This window comes from Equus quagga, chromosome 17, assembly GCF_021613505.1.
Source record: "Equus quagga isolate Etosha38 chromosome 17, UCLA_HA_Equagga_1.0, whole genome shotgun sequence".
Lineage (NCBI taxonomy): Eukaryota > Metazoa > Chordata > Mammalia > Perissodactyla > Equidae > Equus > Equus quagga.
Genome location: NC_060283.1, coordinates 46,503,623 through 46,522,333, shown reverse-complemented (window position 1 = coordinate 46,522,333; position 18,711 = coordinate 46,503,623). Strand labels below are relative to the sequence as shown.

The following is an 18,711-nucleotide window of genomic DNA, read 5'->3' as shown; positions in this document are numbered from 1 at the left end:
AATCTGTCCCCAGGGCCTTTATACCTTGACAACGAGGCCTATAGTGGCCATCAAAATTTGTTAAGAGGTGGGAGATGGCATATCCATCATCTCTTTCCAAGTTCAGGGTCAATCTGAAACACACAGCTGCCTTGCTATAGAGTCAAATCTCCCCTTTCCTCCTTATTTTTTGCACAGATGGCAGACTAGATTATCTGAATTCTTAAGGCATTGAAATCATGAGGCCAAAGGGACTATGAAAAACGGGACTCAAATACAATGTGCTTAGAATTGAGGACCTGACTTCTTAGTAAAGAAACTGAAGACAAGCAGTACTTGTTTAAGAATTTTTTTTTTAAAGTTCTATACATACAGTTTTGAATCACATTTGAAAAAGAAATGTGATGTTCCAATAATACTTACCTCCTCCCATCTCCCCAATATTTGCAGTCTATGATATTTTATTTCAGCTGTTCAAATAAATTTCTGAGGTTAAAAAAAAACCTTATGAACCATTTTTTTGTTTTCCATTAGCTTTTTCCTATTTCTCTTAAAAATAGCCTAACATTTAAGGAATGTGTTCTGGGTACCAGGCCCCGTGCTAAGGGCTTGAACTGGATTATCTTGTTCAATCTTCAGGTAAACATAGGAAGTGGGCCCAGTAATGAGAGGGATGAGCAATGTGTCAAGATGAGGGGGCTGACACACAGGGGCCTGGGGGTTGCCTACCTCGCCGCATTCTCTTCCCCACCACATCACACGATACCTGACACCTGCCTTCAGAAGTGAAGACCTAAAGGCTTCATGAAAAGCTGTGAAAACCCTCTGTGTGTCACTTCCATGGGGAGCGTGTAAACACTGACACAAGAGAGTTGTCTCTTCCCACAGCACATTCTGTCACCCAATGAAACTCTGACACGTCTCTTAAGGGAAATATTAATTTTTTTCAAGGCTCTTACAGCTTCACCTCCATAAAGAAAAGTTTCTGCCCGGATTGTTTTTGCAAAGAAGGTGAGCGAAACTGAGTGTGTGCAGCAGACACTGAAACTGGGGGCAGAACAAGTCAGCGACAGTCTGAATCTGATACCAGATTTGACGGGTCCTTCCTGACTTTCTCAGGAACGTGACTTCTTAATCTTGCTGGAATGTTCAACTGCTCACTGAATGCAGAGAGGTCAACCCCAGAAGATCTGACAAACACCTCCGGACTTGAACGGTTCAGTCCTAGGAGGCGACTAGAAATATTATTTTACCTCGTTACCAAAAGTTTTCAGAGTCACTGAAGTGAGAAAGATAGATCTCATTTTTTCCCCCAGGCTATTCTCCATTCTCACATGAAAGCACAGTATAAGCAGAAGTCCTGGGAGTCTGGCCAAGAGCCCAAGTTAGAGAGACAGTGTGTGTGTGTGTGTGTACATGTGCGTATTTGAAGGGAACTTCCTCTGTTTCCATCCCAATTTCAGACACACCCAAGCTTAACAAGTTACAAAACAGAGGGAAAAACAAAACAGAGTTTTGTTTTTTTATATTCAATAGATATTACCTTCAAATAGAAAAAATCGAAGTGTCTAATAGAACATACAATAAAAGGTGAATTTTTTTACCACACTCGATGCTTAGAGCCCTTCCCAGAAATAACTGTTGCCTCTTGCATATCCTTCTAGAAGTTATCAGTTTATATGTAGGCATATCTGTCTCCTTATTTTACCCCAAGGGGGAAATAAGGGACAGGATCTAAGCTGACAAATTATACCACACCTGGATGAACAGGGCAGACCTGGGAGGCGTCCTGCGCCCAGGGCTCCACGGGGACCTGGACAAAGGCAATGCCCGCAGCAAAAGCGCTAATCTGAAGCCAAAAGCTGGGAGATGGAAACGGCTCCTGAACTCTGTCCAGTCACAATTGGTTCAGGAAGTGACCAAGTGCAGGCGGAGCCAGCTGGAGGAATGGCCTCACCTCCTCAGGCCAAGAAGGGCTGGGGATGGCAGGGCCTCAAGAAGCCACCAAGGCCAGCACTGCTGCCTGCTCCACATGCTCCAGCTGGGTCCCCACACCACCGCCCACCACAGAGACGTGTGCAACTTCCCTGAAGTAAAAATGAGATGATGGCTTACCAAGGGTAATAGTATAATATTCTTCTTTGTGCTTAATAAGAAATATTTGGAAAGTTTAGAGATCTTCCCACCAGGAACATGGGTTCCAGGAGAGCAGGGAGCTCCTGGCTTGTTTGACACAATCTCTGGGGCCTAGACCCAGGGCTGGTTTCTGTGGACGCCAGAGTCCCGGGTTCAGAAGGCAACCACATCTGGTTTAATGCTCTGCTGTCATCATCTTGAAAGTCTCAACACATTCTGAACAAAGGATCCTACATTTTCATTTCGCATTGGAAGCCACAAATTATGCAGCCAGTCTTGCCTGGAACACTGCCTGTCATAGGGCAGGCGTCTGATTTATTTGTCAAAAATACATAGGAGTAAATTAATGGAAGCCACCTTAGAACATGGGTCAACAAACTACAGACTATAGGTCAGTTCCGGCCCTCCATCTGTTTTTGTAAATAAAGTTTTATTGAAACACAGCCACACCCATTTGCATCTTGTCCATGGCTGCTTTCACTCTATAACAGAATAGTAAAGTAACAGTGACAGAGACCATAGGGTCCACAAAGCCTAAAATACTTACAACCCAGCCCTTTACAGAAAAAGTTTTCTGATCCCTGCCTGAGAACACTGTCTCAAATTTTTCTACGCAAATAATGGTAAGAGCAAAAAAGGCAGATAGTCTTGTGAGACCTAGAGGGTTAGCCTTCAGCAACAAGCCATAAACAAGCTATTTGTCAGGTTTTTATCTTTAAGTCTTAAGTGAATTTTGCATCTTGGACCCAAATATATTTCATGTTTCAATGCAAAAAAAATTTAATCTAAAATTAATCTAACCACTGGCCCCATGGCCAAGTGGTTAAAGTTCTGTGCGCTCTGCTTCAGCGGCCTGAGGTTCTCAGGTTCGGATCCCGGGTGTGGACCTACTCCACTCATCAGCCATGCTGTGGAGGCATCCCACATACAGAGTAGAGGAAGATTGGCACAGATGCTAGCTCAGGGCTAGTCTTCCTCAAGCAAAAAAAAGAGGAAGATTGGCAATGGATGTTAGCTCAGGGCGAATCTTCCTCGCAAAAAAATAAATAGATAAAAAATAACATGATCTGGATGAGTGTGTTTATTCCCCTGAGGTTGCCCCTCCACAAGAGAGCCCTGTAGTATACCAAAAGCACAAGCACCCCACTTTGCAACCCCGGCCTTAGTTCCTGCCCCTCAACAGGGCCAGTGTGGAAGGAAGGCTTCAGTAGCATTTGAGTGTCCAATGAGCCTCGCCATGTACCCATCATTTCTTACCAGCCCAGAAGTCCTGCTAGAGAAGATCCAACAAGGACATCAAAACTGGAATCCCAAATGCCCTTATTCTTCACTGTACTTCAGGTCCACAGCCCATCACACCAAGAGCCTAACGAGCGATTGTATTATTTTTCCCCAGGCAATGCTCAGAAACTATTTAGAGAACCCAGCTCTGCCTATAGGGCAGTTTTCAGATGTGGGACTGTGTCGGAGATTTGTCAAAGGCCAGCTTCCTCCTGATGGTCTATTTCTAACTTAATTTACAGTACACCCTTTCCACTGTTAAAATTCTTAATTTATCCTGCTCTTAGCAGCCATGCAATAAGCACATTTTCTCTAGCTAGTCAGGGTGCTGGCAAGACAGCTGAGCACACCACTGGCAGAATTTTGGGGGCATGCGGACGCCTCTGGTTTCTGTGTACATTCTTTCCCAGCACAGGATCTGGGGGCTTCAAATGGTGGAAAGAGAGTTTCGTCTGGGTAAACAGCTAGGAGTCTTCAGAGAAAACAAAGAATTCCATCAGAGAAGAACAAATATACCAGGAAGGGAGAATTCCCAAGGGACAGAGCAACCCCAGTACGGTCTCAGAAGTGAAGGCTCTCTGGGAGAACCTCTGGCTACAAGAACAACAAAATAAAATCGAAAGAAAGATTCACGGAGATGTCAAGCAATGCTTATCTTTGGGGACTCCTAAAGGGGTTTTCTTTGTGTGTTTGGGGGGGGGGGGAACCTTTATCTATTATTTCTGTCCATAATGGAATAATTCATGGGACCCAAAAGGATAGACATTGAAAATACAGTGTGGCAAAGACACAGTCTGCTAACCATCTCCTTCCAGCTGTGGTCAGTAAAACGCCATATAAGAGTGGCAAGCTGTTGACAGCATTTGCCACAAAAACCAGAAATGGGAACTCAGAAGTTGACAATCCTGGCAAGGGGTAAATACAAGTCTCGATGGGGTTGTTGGGAAACCTGTGGGAAGGGCCTGTTGTGGGTGAAGGCTCTGGGGACAACTGAACACCACAAAGGGTCATTTTCCCCCCTCATCCCTAACCTCTCCACATCATACTAACCTGGGCCAGCAGCCCAGACCAAGCTCAGCGGAGGAAGGCGCTCATTACTATAATAGACTACTTCCCCCTCAAAGTGGAATTTAAACTGCAAAATCATCACACACTTACTACAATTCACTTATGCCTCGGCCAATAAAATTGAACTACTGGGTGGGGAGGGGGGGTCATGGCAGGATAGACAAGTTCATAGTTAGAGTTCTCCCCGGCACCTTCTGCAATGCCTATCTCTCCTATTTCTACATAATACAGTGAGATTTTGATGAACATGGGAAACTTTGAATTACGGATGTAGGAAAAGGATGCACTCATGCTGTTTCAAACTAGCAGGAATTCTGATAAAGAAATGGCTTCATAGTTCAGCTTGGGAAGGTTGTTCTCTCTCTAAAGATTTAAAATCACGCCCAAAAAAATCTCTGATTTTTTTTAGCATAAGCCTACCTATCTCACATTATGAGAATGGCATATGTGCAACACAAGAAGACGATTACTCATATTTCAAAAGGGGTCGCTATGTGAGTTTCTTTCAGCGGGTAATTCCCCTATTTTGTTCACAATGTGGTTGTAAAAGTTACCTTAACTTTTCAGAAGCATGTGGATTGCATAAAGCAAAACCCACTTGCATTTTTATTAAAGATGTCCCAAAAGCCTTCCAAACTTCACCCTGAAAGTCCTCACTGCTATCTTCTTACAGGGGGAAAAAAAAAAGGGAACAAATAAAAAACAAATCCTCCTTTTTCCATCAACATTGTCAACCATTCAATAGTAAATCCTTCCCAGTAAGATGTTTAAGTGCACTGGGCTCAGAGCCTTTGGGGATCCCTGAAACACGATAACCCTAGCATTGTTTTCCAAGGCAGAGATTTCTAAAACAAAGGCAGGGCGCAGAAGAACAAATCTGATTCAAACAGTAAGAGCCAGATACAGACACAGGCCCAAGATGCACAAGGTATGAAATCTCTGCACTAGAAACCTGGATCACTGACACAACAGGACCGAGAATGACTTCCTGAGTGTGGATACCACATGGGATGCTGTGAGCATCCCAGTTTCTTAGAGTAAAAGTTAACATGTGACAGTAACAATGGATGAGATGTCACAGCCACTGAGCAGCTACAGTGGGCAAAGCTGCTCTGACCGCCTTCAACCACATTAATTCACAGGCCCTGTCTGTGCCTCCCTTACACTCTTACAACCAGACAGCCCCAAAGACCTTTCATTTATATAGATTGTATCTATTGATACTTACTATAATACACACTTAAAGGGAGAAAAATTTTAGATATTTACCAATTCATTTTAAAAAATAAGAAAGCTATTACACATGAACAGAAATAACTTAATGAACAGTAACAATATTTCCCAAAGCAAAAAAAAAAAAAAAAATTAGTGGGAAGAGGGACATTGTATTGTATTACTTTTTTGCAAATCTCCTTAATGTATGGCTCAATGGAAGACAGCTGGACTCTCCTAGCTGCTTCTGCATCCAACTTGTTGCACTATCACAGGTCGTGTTAGCCTCAAGAAAACTTGAGCCAGCCTTGATGGCCCAGTGGCTAAAGTTTGGCACTCACGGCTTTGGCAGCCTGGGTTCATTTCTTGGTCACAAAACCACACCACCCATCCATCAGGTGCCATGCTGTGGCAGCGGCTCACAAAGAAGTAGAAGGACTTGTAACTAGGATATACAACCACACACTGGGGCTTTGGGGAGGGGAAAAAAAAAGAGAAAGACTGACAACAGATGTTAGCTCAGGGCAAATCTCTCCCTGCCAAAAAAAAAGAAAGAAAGAAAGAAAACTCCACATACAGTCATGTGGGAATGAATGTGAAAAGGGCAAATTATATGACAGTGCTACTGTGAAAACAGGCCTTGCGGACCTCTGAAGTCTTAGGGACTCCTAAGGGTACCCAGACCATACTTTGAGAACCCCTGCCTTACGAGTTTGGAACTATCATTATCTCCATTTTACAAATGAGCAAACAGGCACGGAGAGAGGTCAAGGAATTGTCCAAGGACATACTGCTAGAACAGGTCAGAGCAGGGAAAATGCAAAGAGCATACTTCTTCCCCTCATCTGGTTGTTGCCAGGATTGACTGAGATCATGAATGCAAAGGTGCCAGCATCTGCTTGGCCTACCACACATGCTCAATAACATTAATATTTCCCGTTGGGTAAAGCCTGGTGGAAAGGCTAAGGAAACTTCCCACACTCCTGATGAACTGATTATGTGACACCAGCAAGAAAAAATAAAACTTCACAGCAGGTGTTGTCTAGAGCAAGGACCCTGCCGCAGCTCTCAGGAAGGAAGCAGTCTTTCACTCCTCAGAACTCCAGGGCCTTATTCCACCCTCTGTTAGGCAAATGATGCTGGCTGGCTGCACACCATCACCTGTTCCTTGGGAAACCTGAGCAAGCCAAGAGAGCTGCTCCATTATTTACAGCCTCCTTTTTGCAGCATGCTGTATTTACAAGGAACCTTCAACAAGCAATGGCGCCTCTAGTCTATGCAGCCTAACGTCTCCTAGAACCGCCACCTGTGGTCTTCATGTCCAGGGGCTCAGCACTTCACTGCCCTCCTTGCCCATCAACTTTCTTAACTCCCACGACCCTCCTGCTCCAGCCTGCGATGGGCACTCAAACCCAGAGAGTGCGGGTCACTTCTGTTGCTCCTCGGACTTGAGAAGTGAGCTCACCTGGGGAAGGGGGACTGGTGCAGTTCAGGCCACTGCACTCTCAAAACGCTACCCCTGGACAGAAGGGAAGAGCAAGAAGCACCTAGGCTACTGCTTCCAGCCAAGTGGGTGTCCCCAGGATCTCTCACCTGGAGCACTGCAACTAGTCACCCTGTTTCCATTTTGACACCCCTCCTCATGCACACGAACCCCAGTCTGCTCTCCACCAACAGGGATCTGTTACATATATAGAAGGCATAGGGTCAATTCTCTTGCTAAAACCCTCCCAGGCGTTTCCCCACTTGGTTGCAATAAAAACCAAACTCCTTGACTCGGCTTATAAGGAACTGCCTCAACAGGCCCCTGCCTTATCTTTCCTGGAACGAGCAAGGGTCTCTTCTCTCTGGCCTTTGCGCTCTCTGTTCCCACCACCTGCAATGCTCTTCCAGGACCTCCAAGAGCTCAGATGTCCCCTCCTCAGAGGCTTTCCCTGCATGCCCGCTCTGTTGAGTTGCCTCTTCACTCCTCCATTCGAATGAATGAAGCAGCGGCGCCCGGTGGCCGCTGGAGTCCCAAGCTGGCGTCCCTGGCGCCCCGGCGCGTCCTCACCGTCCTGGCCCTGGGGCCACAGATGCGCGCAGGCCGGGGGACCCCGAGGGGCGGGGCCGCTCCCATACCCGGCGGCGCGCCCGGCCCCGGCGCCGCAGGTGCCTCCGGGGAGCTCGCAGTCCCCGGGTCAGCGCCGCCGCCCCGCGCGCCCGCACTCACCATGGTGGCCGGGCCGTCGCCGCCCCCGCCCGGCGAGTGGCGAGAGCAGTGGACACGAGGGCGAAAGCCGAGCGCAGGAGCCGGCGCGGGTGACAGGTGAGGCGCCCGCCTCAGACCATGGCTGCTTCCCACAATGCCCTCGAAGCGAAAGTTTGCAGACTCCTCCCCGCGCCCCTCCCCTCCCGCTCCTCCCATTCCTCCTCCTTCCTCCCTCCTCTTCCTCCCTCTCTTCTCTCCTCCTCTTCTTTCTCTTTCCCCCTCCCTTCTTCTTCTCTCCCCGTCCCTCACTCCTCCCCCTCGCCCCGGCACGCCCCCCGCGCCGCGCCGCTCCACGCCACGCTGGCGGCTCCAGGTGCGAATGCACCTGCTCTCCTCTGCACCTGCGCCTCGTCTGCGCGCGGCCGGTGGCCGGCATCCCTGCGCCGGGAGCGCGAGGGAGCTGCTTTCCGGCTGCCGCCGCGCGAACGTGTCATTCATTCATTCCACAAACTTTCAGCAGACCTGGCAGAGATTTCCCGAAACACTTGCGGCAAGTATCGGAGGCTGTCTTGTCCTAAACCGCATAGACAGGGAGCGTTTGGCAAAGCCGGAACTAGAAGCGATTTCTTGCCTCCGATTTCCTTTATATATAGATAGATTATATATGTAAATGCAATCCAAAGACAGATCACTTCAAGTAGGTCCGGTTTTAAGAGGTCTCTCCTAAGACTGTGGCCTCAGGTCTCCAATCTCTCTCCTCTCCTTGATTTTTGTAAGTCTATAGAGTTTTTACCTGGGGCTTTAAGGGTCACCAAACCCCCAAATGGTAAGCAGAGTTTTGAGTGCGTATTTATGTTCTTTGGGGAGAGTCGGTTGGTTTTATCAGATCCCTAAAGAGATCCGTGACCCTAAAAATATTAAGCACCTTTGTCTGGGTGGTCCCTGGAAGCCAAAATTGGTGAAATTCCTTCCAAGGATCACACTGTATACCGTGGGTGGGGCGTGGGCGGGCTCAGGTGGCCGGAAATAAGGGACGCGCTATCCACCCATGCATTGATGCCACATTTATCAGTGCTTACTCTGTGCCAAGCCCTACAGAGGGGCTTGGGGGATCCAGCTGGGAACAAACAAGCCGTCTTTCTTCTGAAGCTTGTGGTCTTTTGTGGGACCACAAATGATCAACAAGTAAATAAATCATGACAGCATAAGCTGAGTGCTAAGTAGCTGAGAAGGTTACAAAGGAGATGAGTGTAGGTTGCTGGGGTAGACACAGAGGCAGCTACGTTAATTACCTGGGGGTCCAGGGAAGGCTGCCCCCTGAGGAGCTGACAGGAGGCCTGGAGATGAGAAGCCAGTGCTCTAAAAGAAAACTAGTCCTTTTCCAACGATGGCTTCTGTGGCTGGCGTTGAGTGAGAGGAGGTGGGAGAGGTGACGGGAGCCAGAAGGCCATGGTCTTCCCTACCTTAAGGCATCATGTACACACACTAAAAACCCTCAAGACAGCAATGCCTGCTTCCTCAAAGTTCTCAAAAAGCTCAGTGCCTGGGTGGCCTACCCACCTCCTGTTGGCTTCCACTCCCAGTGTATGGCATCTGTCAGAGGGCCCTGGAGGAGGCTTTAAGAATTAAACCCCACGCTAGAGGTGACTTTGGCCCCTGACAGATGATCTACAACTTACTATGAATTGAGGAGAGCTGCTTGCTTTTTTTTTTTTTTTTGAGGAAGATTAGCCCTGAGCTAACATCTGCTGCCAATCCTCCTCTTTTTGCTGAGGAAGAATGGCCCTGAGCTCACATCCGTGCCCATCTTCCTCTACTTTATATGTGGGACGCCTACCACAGTATGGCTTGACAAGCAGGATCCAAACCGGTGGCCCGCAGAACATGTGAGCTCAATCACTTCACCCCCAGGCCGGCCCCAGGAGGGCTGCTTTCTAGACTCCCAGTTCTCTCCCCTGGGCGTATTTTCTCCCTGTCTCGGCCCTTTTGGCTTTACGTAGCTAGAGTCTAACCTTTGTGCCTCTCCTCCTCCGTTCTGACTTCAGGGCAGGGCCCAGCCCCATCCCACCCACCTTGCTGATCCTATGAAAGCCGCCAGGAGCCTTCCCCTTTAAGGGTTTTATTGCTAGTGCAAAGGGATGGGAATAGTAAAGGTGAGTTTTAAAGCTAAAGAAATCTCAGTGCTCTTGTCATGACAGCTAAGTAAGACTAAAGCAGGAAAAGTTCCCTTCCTGTGTGGCCCGTGTGAGAGGGAAAGTTTGATTAGAGCCTGAGAGAAGTTTAATTTAAAAACTCCCAGCATCCTTTGGCTTCCCTCACGACCTTGCTGAGATGGGCAGTGGACGCCTCTTGGGCTTTTGCCCCCTAATGTTCTTCCCTCCAGATTCTCACACGACACCCAAAATCACCCACAGGGCTGGCCGCTTCACAGAGGTTATCTTATCTGGCCTTCAAGACAACCTGTAAGAGAGGAGGTGCTGTGCCCATTGTACAGACAAGAGCCTGAGACTCAGAGGCAGTGAGGCCATAGCAGACACAGACAGCTAGAGAGGCAGGGCTAATCCTGGAATCAAGGCACAAGGCCCCAGCTGCTTCCCGCTGAAGCCTCAACCTGGCAGACCCATTCAGGACACAACAGCCGCTGTTAAGCAATGTTTATTCAGAACATCCACGTGTCTCAGAGGAATAACTTGCACTTTTGAGTCTTGACTTCCCTATTCCATCTTTGCTCCCTTCTGAACTCCACGTCAGGTCCACCAACAATGAGGCCAACCCCAGGGATGACCCGGAGGCCCTGGAGCTCAGGATGCTCCACTGCAAAGAGAGGTTCCCTGGGCCCATCCTGACAGGGTCTTTAAGTTCAAAATCTGCTGTCATAGGCAGAAGCCAGGGTGCAGAGGATTATGTGTTTCAAATGAGGTCATCTCTGAGCTGGGGCATGCAATCCTGTGTGTGTACATAAACTCACAACACAGTGCCCTGGTATTAGGTCAACTCAATTTGTGAGTTTCACTTCTCAGATCTCTCCTTAACTACATAGTAACAGAACATAATGGAGAATGCCATAACAGCGTCATCCAGTCTGCAGGGCGAGGGAGGGTGTGGCGGGGGGCATTGCAAATTAGGGACATGATAATTAGGTAAAATGATGATAGTCCATAAACTAAAATACTAACATTCTAGAAATTGAGAGAGATCAAGCTATGAGTTTAAAAAAATGCTTTTTTAAGCAAAGGAGAGGCCAATTTCAAAGCCAGCTTATGCAAGGCCTCCACAGCAGCACACATATTTGATCCAAACCTGGCCCTGCTGTTCCTCGGTGCCTGTTAATGTCTTAAGTAATCAACATCTCCATTAATCCCTTCTGCAGTGTTCAGGAATTCATCTCATCTTGTGGAAACTTTTGGTTTGAGGCCTTTTGTTCTTTAGAAGACCCCTTAAAACACGACATTTTAATTCCAAATGTAGGAACTTTGGTATATTTCTAAAGAATTTTTTCAGAAAATTTTCAATTAAAAAATAATGTAGGACCCGGCCCCATGGTCAGTGGTTAACTTCGCACGTTCCGCTTCTGCGGCCCAGGCTTTTGCTGGTTCGGATCCTGGGCGCAGACCTGGCACCGCTCATTAGGCCACGCTGAGGTGGCATCTCGCATGCCACAACTAGAAAGACCCACAACCAAAATATACAACTATGTGCTGGGGGGGTTGGGGAGAAAAATCAGAAGAAAAAAAAGAAGACTGGCAACAGTTGTTAGCTCAGGTGCCAATCTTTAAAAAAAATAAATAAATAAAATAATGGAGCTTCATGGTAGATCTGGAAAATACAGTGAAGTGTTGTTTTAAAACCCCACTCAATTCTACTGTCAAGAAATAACCACTTGTATTTGTTGTATTTCCTTTCAGATCTGTACTTGTAGACACAGAAGAGGAGAGAGAAAGAGATTTAGTTTTTAAAACAAAAATTGGACTCCTACCGTATGTACTGTTTCATATTCTACTGTTTTATTTTTTCATAACATGTTATTGAACAAATATTAATTGAGCATCTAGTCTGTGCCAAGAACTGTGCTGGCTACTGGGCATAGAACAGTGAAAAAGGAGACATGGTCCCTCTCAAGGTGAGTGTACAGTGTTATAGGGAAGATGAATATTAAATAAATTGTAACTTACATAATGTGTAATTATCACAAATGCTATGAAAGGGGAGGGTAAGGTGCAATACAAACATGTGGTAAAAAAATTCCTGGGGGATATTTGTTGTTTGCCTCCCCAGGTCCCATTCCCCCTGCTTCCTATAATCCCAGTTTGGCTTTAGGGACGCAACCCACACATGAACTCTTAGCCTTAGGCGTGGCACATGACTGAGTCCTGGCCAATCAGAGCATTGCTTTCCCACAGCAACAATGGTTCTAAAATAAGCATATGCTTGGAGTCAAGTGACCCACACCAACAAGACTAAATTCTGGGACATTTTTTGGAATCCTCTTGGAGAATTACACTCTTCCTACTAGGCTTGAAGGTGAAGGAGGAAGCTGAAGCCACTGCGGGCTTCTTGGCACCATGAAGGATGAGCTCCTTTTTTAAGCCAACACCAAAGAAATGGAGCCAGGAGGCAAAGAGATAATCAAGTCCTGGTGACACTTTTTGAGTCCTGGTGAAGCCCAAAACTAACCCTGGATTTTGTGGTTGCTTGAACTAGTTTGTATTGTCACAGTTTGGTTCGGGACATAAGTGAGTCAGGGAAGAGAGGTATAAGGTGAGACCTGGGGAATGAGTAGGAGTTAAGTGGGCCTGGAGCACATGGGAGATGAGGAGAGCAATTGAAGCAGAGGAAAGAGCACACACGTGTGCAAGAGGCCTGGTGCAGGGGAAGCTGCAGAATATTGGAGCAAGAAAGCTTGAGTGTGGGGAGGGGGTAGATCACACAGGACTTTGGAAGTTGCGATAAGGATTTGGAATATGAGATCAAGAAATAGGAACCCATTTAGGGGCTGGCCTGGTGGTGTAGTGGTTAAGTCTGCTCTCTCCACTTCAGCGGCCCAGGGTTTGTGGGTTTGGATCCTGGGTGCAGACCTGCACACTGCGCATCAAGCCATGCTGTGGTGGCATCCCACCTACAAAATAGAGAGGAAAATTGGCACAGATGTTAGCTCAGGGCCAATCTTCCTTACCAAGAAAAAAAAAAAAAAGGAGCCCATTTAAAGCTTACAAGCAGACAAGTATCAAAATCATGTTTTGAAGATGTTTATTAACAATCCCGTTTGCTGTGGTACGGAGAATAGAATAGGTGGCAGATAGGAGAGGAGATGGGGAGACTTGTTTAAAAGGCCTTTGCAATATTTCAAATAAGAGATGATAAGATGACTTCAACCAAGATGGTTGCAATGGATTTTTTTACTTAATTTTATTTTCTGAGAATTTCTCAGTATCAACTTCTAGTAAAAAATAAAAAACAAACACAATATTTAAAGGACATATAAATAGTCCATTCTTGGGCTATTTGTATTCTATTTCCTTATTGATACAGAATGAAATTCCTGGAATTTAAGTCCTTATGACTAAATACTGAGATTGTTTCCAGTTGTTATTTTATGAATATTACTGTGGAAAGCCTGTATACATAAAATTTTTGTCTGATCTTATTGTTACATCAAGATAAATTCATAAGATTCAATTACCGATTTAAAGAGTAAACCTTTTTAAGGCCTCCTTTCTATCTATATATCCATCAAGCAAGATTGTACCAGTTTATACTGGTACACATTCCCACCAGCAATAAACAACCCAAGTAACTCTTGAATTAAGAATAAATTTCAATATTAACAAAGTTCCAGCTGAATTTAGCTGGAGAAAACTCACCACTGTGCTAGCTGGTCTCACTTCAAATTCCTGCCCAGAGATCTAAATAGCCCTTAGGGCCAACTGGCAGCTCACCACGTTCCCCCAGTCAACTTTCCTCTCTAAAGGACTGTTTTCTGCCTTCTCTCCTCATACTTCTCTGCTTCCTCCCCTTTCCTCCCTTGCAGGTTATTATTCCTCTGAGAATATTTTTGTTGTTAGTGCGGTCCCGTTGATTCTGACTCCTAGCGCCTCTGTGCACAGCAGAGCATCTTTTTGTACTATCTTCCAGTGCCAGATCAGACAATGCTCTGCTGCTATTCATGGGGCTTTCATGGCCAATTTTTTCAGAAGTGTGTGGCCAGGTCCTTCTTCCCAGTATGTCTTAGTCTGGAAGCTCCACTGAAACCTGTCCACCATGGGTGACCTGCTGGTATTTGAAACCCCGGTGGCATAGCTTTCAGCATCACAGCAACATGCAGCTGCCACAGTGTGACAACCAACAGACGGGGGTATGGTTCCCCGACTGGGAAACGAACCCGGGTCACGGCAGTGAGAGCGCCGAATCTTAGCACTTAGACCATCAACTGAGAAAGTAGAAGTAATCAAAAGAGAACTTCCTCATCCTTAAAACACCAAATGCTCCAGCCTTCCCAACTTCTCCCACCTCTCCCACTTTCTCATCCATCCTGTTACCACCACGACGGCCTGTCTGTACCCCTCCACTTGAGCACAAGGTCCCACCCTCTCTCATGGAGGCAAGGATCTTGTTCTGCAATTGCCACACTCTCCTTCGTTATCACTTCCTTTCTACAGGACATTCCTATATAGTGTTGAAACATGCAGTAATACCCTCCATCTTTACAGAACAAGACTTCCTTTGGCCACATGTTCCCTTCTAGCTGTCACCCTATGTCTCTGCTCCCTTTTCTAGTAATGTCTCAAACAGCTCTTACTCCCTGTCTTCATATCCCTTCACCCCACATTATTTTGAACCCACTCCCATTATGATTTTGCCCCCACCAAGCTGCTTTTATGCGGATCACCAATGAGCTCATATTGCCCGACCCAGTGGGTAGCACTCAATCTTCATCTTGCTCCATCCATCAGTAGCAATTAACCAAATTGCTCACGACCTCCTCCAGGAGACACTGTTTACTTGGCCTCCAGGACACCACTCTCTCAGCCCTCCTTCTACTTCACTGGCCATGTCATTTCGCCTTTGCTAAATCCGCCTCATCTTCCAATCCTCTAAGCATTGGCACACCTAGGCTCGATGTTTGGACCTCTCTTCTCTTCACGCTCACTCCCTAGTTCAGCTGGGATGTGGTGTGAGTTGAGATAGTGGGTGTATTAAAGCTGCTGGTGTGTTTGGACCAATTTTTGAAGGGCATTAATGCCAGTCAAATAATTCATGTTTTAGTTTTGGACAATGAGGATCTATTGAAGGTTCTTTAGTCAGGGTGAGGATGTGGGGAGGTGCGGCACTGGAAAGGGTTAGTGTGTGGCTGGAACAAAGCTGTGCTCGAAGGAGATTAATTTGAGAAGGTATTTGGCTGCAGGGCATGGGGACACCATGCCAGAAGGAATTGTTCAAACGGCTCAATGCCCAGTCGGGTGGGACTATAAACGTACTTTTTGAGATTTGAGAAGAAACTAGTAATCTGGCCAAGAAATTCAGAGTGTTTGTGTGACTTAATTCACAGACATGCATGTGTGCACCTGTGCATGCATACACGCACGCACACACACACACATACACACACAGATACACATCCCCAGTGGAGGCGAAAATTCCACAAGGATTCTGTTCGTTTAGATTACAGCTTTTATTGCTAATTGAAATCAATCACCAAGGAAGTAGTACATGAACTTGCAAGTTTGCATTTCTTTTGTTTGTTTTGGTTTTTATTTTTTGAGGAAGATTAGCCCTGAGCTAACATCTGCTGCCAATCCTCCTCTTTTTGCTGAGGAAGACTGGCCCTGAGCTAACATCCGTGCCCATCTTCCTCTACTTTATATGTGGGACGCCTACCACGGCATGGCTTGCCAAGCAGTGCCATGTGTGCACCCGGGATCCGAACTGGCGAAGCAGAACGTGGGAACTTAACTGCTGTGCCACTGGGCCAGCCCCTACTGTCTCTTCTTGACTTACTAAAGGATTCGTGGAGACATGGCAGACCCTGAGAATGTGAAATTTTAAAGAATGAGACAAATCTCTCTGCAGTTACCTGCATCTCTGCCTTAGAGGTTTAATGGCATCTATCCAGATGACATATATGCTAATTACCACTATTCAAATGTTATTTGGTCACACTGCAAATACCAGACTGTCTTTAAAAAGGGAAAGGGTGCGAAGTGTACATCTGTGTGTGTGTGTGTGATTATGCAAAGTGCTTCCTGATGGCTGTTGAATTCTGAACAGTAATCTTTGAAATCTGCAAATAAACAAGACTTACTCAGGTCATCAAACAAGATTTGTCCGGAAGCGTGCAAGGTCTTTCTTTCCAATCATAATGGTAATCTGGTTAAAGGCTAACTAGAGATAAACGGAATGGGAAGGGGCCACTCCCAGGTTTCTCATTCTGTTGGTCTTGTCAAATACGAGATACTTCAACAAAGCAGGCTGATGCTTATCACTGCTACACCAAAAAGAAAAAAGAAGGCAGATCCACCTTGATATCTTGATATTGGCGGCCAGTTACGATCACCATTAAAAATGCAGAATGTGTCAGCATCGTGGGAGCCGAGTCAGGCTGAGAGCCCTCGAAGCCGTCAGAACATTTTCACATGTGAGGACCTACCTTTGATTTGTCGCAGACTTGCCTTGGCCACACTGGGTCTTGATTTAAAAGGATTGGCATCATTCCAACTGCTGCATCCGGCTTTTCTCCAACTTTGCTACTGTCTCCTCACTACTCATCTCCTCTTTGGAATTCTGAATGCTCAAACGATTGCCACACCCCAGGAAGTTCTTATGGCTGCTCCGCATCTCCAGTGGTGATGCTGATGAATCGCCCAAGATGTAGATGTCAGGTCTGGGGGCCAGATTTATAGCTGGGGAGGAGGAGACATCTGCCTACTGAGAGCCCTTCAGTTTGGTCCCAAGCTTGACAGCACGTGGGCATCATACATTGCCAGCCTCCAGTGGAATATGAACTCCTTAATTGATATTTAAATTTCAACATCAATCAGATTCATTAGCTCTGGGGCTACTGATAAGCAACAATCTTTGGTTTTGTGGCTTTGAGTTGGACTCCCCATGTAATTCTGTGTGTTTGTGCATTCTGGCCATGTGAAGGCTGAGAATGTGCAGAGTCACTAGATAAATGTATGTATCGGGCAAGGCCTGAACCTCGAGCCCAGTGACTCAAAATCCAGAGCAGGGAGTGGAGAGGACAGTCGAGAACAATCAGAATTACCTAGCCTGCAAATGAGTAGGGACAGGGAAAGGGCTGAGAGCTAACCTCTGCCCAGGGTCATGTGGCCCTGTAGACCTGTGCTGAGTGTTGGGATTGTCTTACAGGAGCAGACGAGTTTCTGCAGTGCTGGTCCGGCCTCTCCTCCCACCAGCCGTGTGACTTTGGGCAAGATGCTTAACCTCATTGTGCCTCAATGTCCTCCTCTTTAAAATGGAGATAATAATTCCTATGCCTCCTAATGATGCTGGCAGGATTAAAAAGTCAGTGCTCAATAATGATAGCTCTTATTACTACTAGTAGTAAATTTGAATTAGTATTAACTTTATAAAAAAGCTGCCTTAAAGACTCACTGACCAAAATACCTTTTCCGAAGCATGTTTAAACGTGCCTTCTTAAAAATGTGTTTCAAAGTAGTGGAGAGAACTGAGCAGGATGGCATGGTAGTTTCACGGCTCCTGCAAGCTTGTCCCCAGCAGTATAAGCCACACTCGAGTTTCACACAAAACTCAAGAAAGAAGCACATTAGTAATCTGCACACACAAGCAGCACTTGAGCGCACATGATTCAAGGTCCTTTAGGGTAATTAATGTGATTGCATGTGGCTGTTTGCTGGATCTGCAAAGGCAGAGATTGTCACATGAGAAAATGTCAGCAAGCCGTCCCCTACTTTCAGAAATTTGTGTGAAAGAATATTTTCTCCTCTTCTGTTGAAAGAGATCAGGTCCTTGCTTTCTCATTTCTGTCCTTGTAATATTATGCCATCCTAAATCTCTAGTTACATGTTGCCTTTTTTCTAGTATGGCTCTGTATTCTTAAAACGGTGTTAATAGGTAATCAATACTGGCTGTTAATCTTATCTTTAAAACAAACATTCTGCCCTTTTGATCTAGTGTTTTACGACTTGGGCGATGCAAACAACTGCCAAGAATTCCTTCACCAGGGAGGTTTTCTGGGCCGGCTCATCCCCCTCTTCATCTGTTTTCTTAAACCACATTCTTTTCCTCTCCAGTCACATGGTTTTTTCTCTGGTCACACTTGGTCCATGCTTGTTTCCTCTCTAGTTGCACATTTTAGGAAGTTCTGAAATCGCTCCAGCTGTTCTGTATAAGTTTTTTTCTCTCTTGTAGATGAGAGAAACAAAACTCAGAATGGTTAAGGAACTTGTTAAGATTGCCTCCTAGTGAAGTGCAGAGCTGGCATTCAGATGTGGGTGACCTTGGCTCCAAAGTCCATTATCTTTCCATGAGGGATACCTGTCAGCCCCCCGCACGTATTGTCCAGATGTCAAGCTTTCCTTTATTCTTGTCCTCTTCATTCCCAGCTCAGCAGCTGCATTTATTCCAGCCAAACCTTTGAGCGTTTGTAAGTTTCTGAAGCGGGTTCCCTGACCTGCATGCAGCATTCACACCTCCTCCTCCAACCTGAGGTCTGGAGTCCCCACCCTGGCCACAGGTCAGAGTCTCACTGAGGAGAAGGGCGAACCCATCACCAATGAGAAAAGTCCTGCTGAGGCCGTGGGAAGCCACGAGAACTCCGGCCCGTCTCTCTAGAGACAGTGGACCTCAAACTTTAGCTGCACGGA

At 46.3% G+C, this 18,711-nt stretch overlaps 1 protein-coding gene across 1 annotated transcript in view; it reads right to left on the bottom strand.

The window, feature by feature from the left end:
- AP1S3 (adaptor related protein complex 1 subunit sigma 3) overlaps positions 1 to 8,026 on the bottom strand; it is a 66,519-nt gene extending 58,493 nt beyond the window's left edge. Inside the window, exon 1 of the mRNA XM_046642912.1 lies at positions 7,889 to 8,026. Coding sequence (XP_046498868.1) covers positions 7,889 to 7,891 — 3 coding nt within the window. The 5' untranslated portion in view covers positions 7,892 to 8,026. The remainder of the gene's footprint in view (positions 1 to 7,888) is intronic.
- Between the last annotated feature and the right edge of the window lie 10,685 nt (positions 8,027 to 18,711).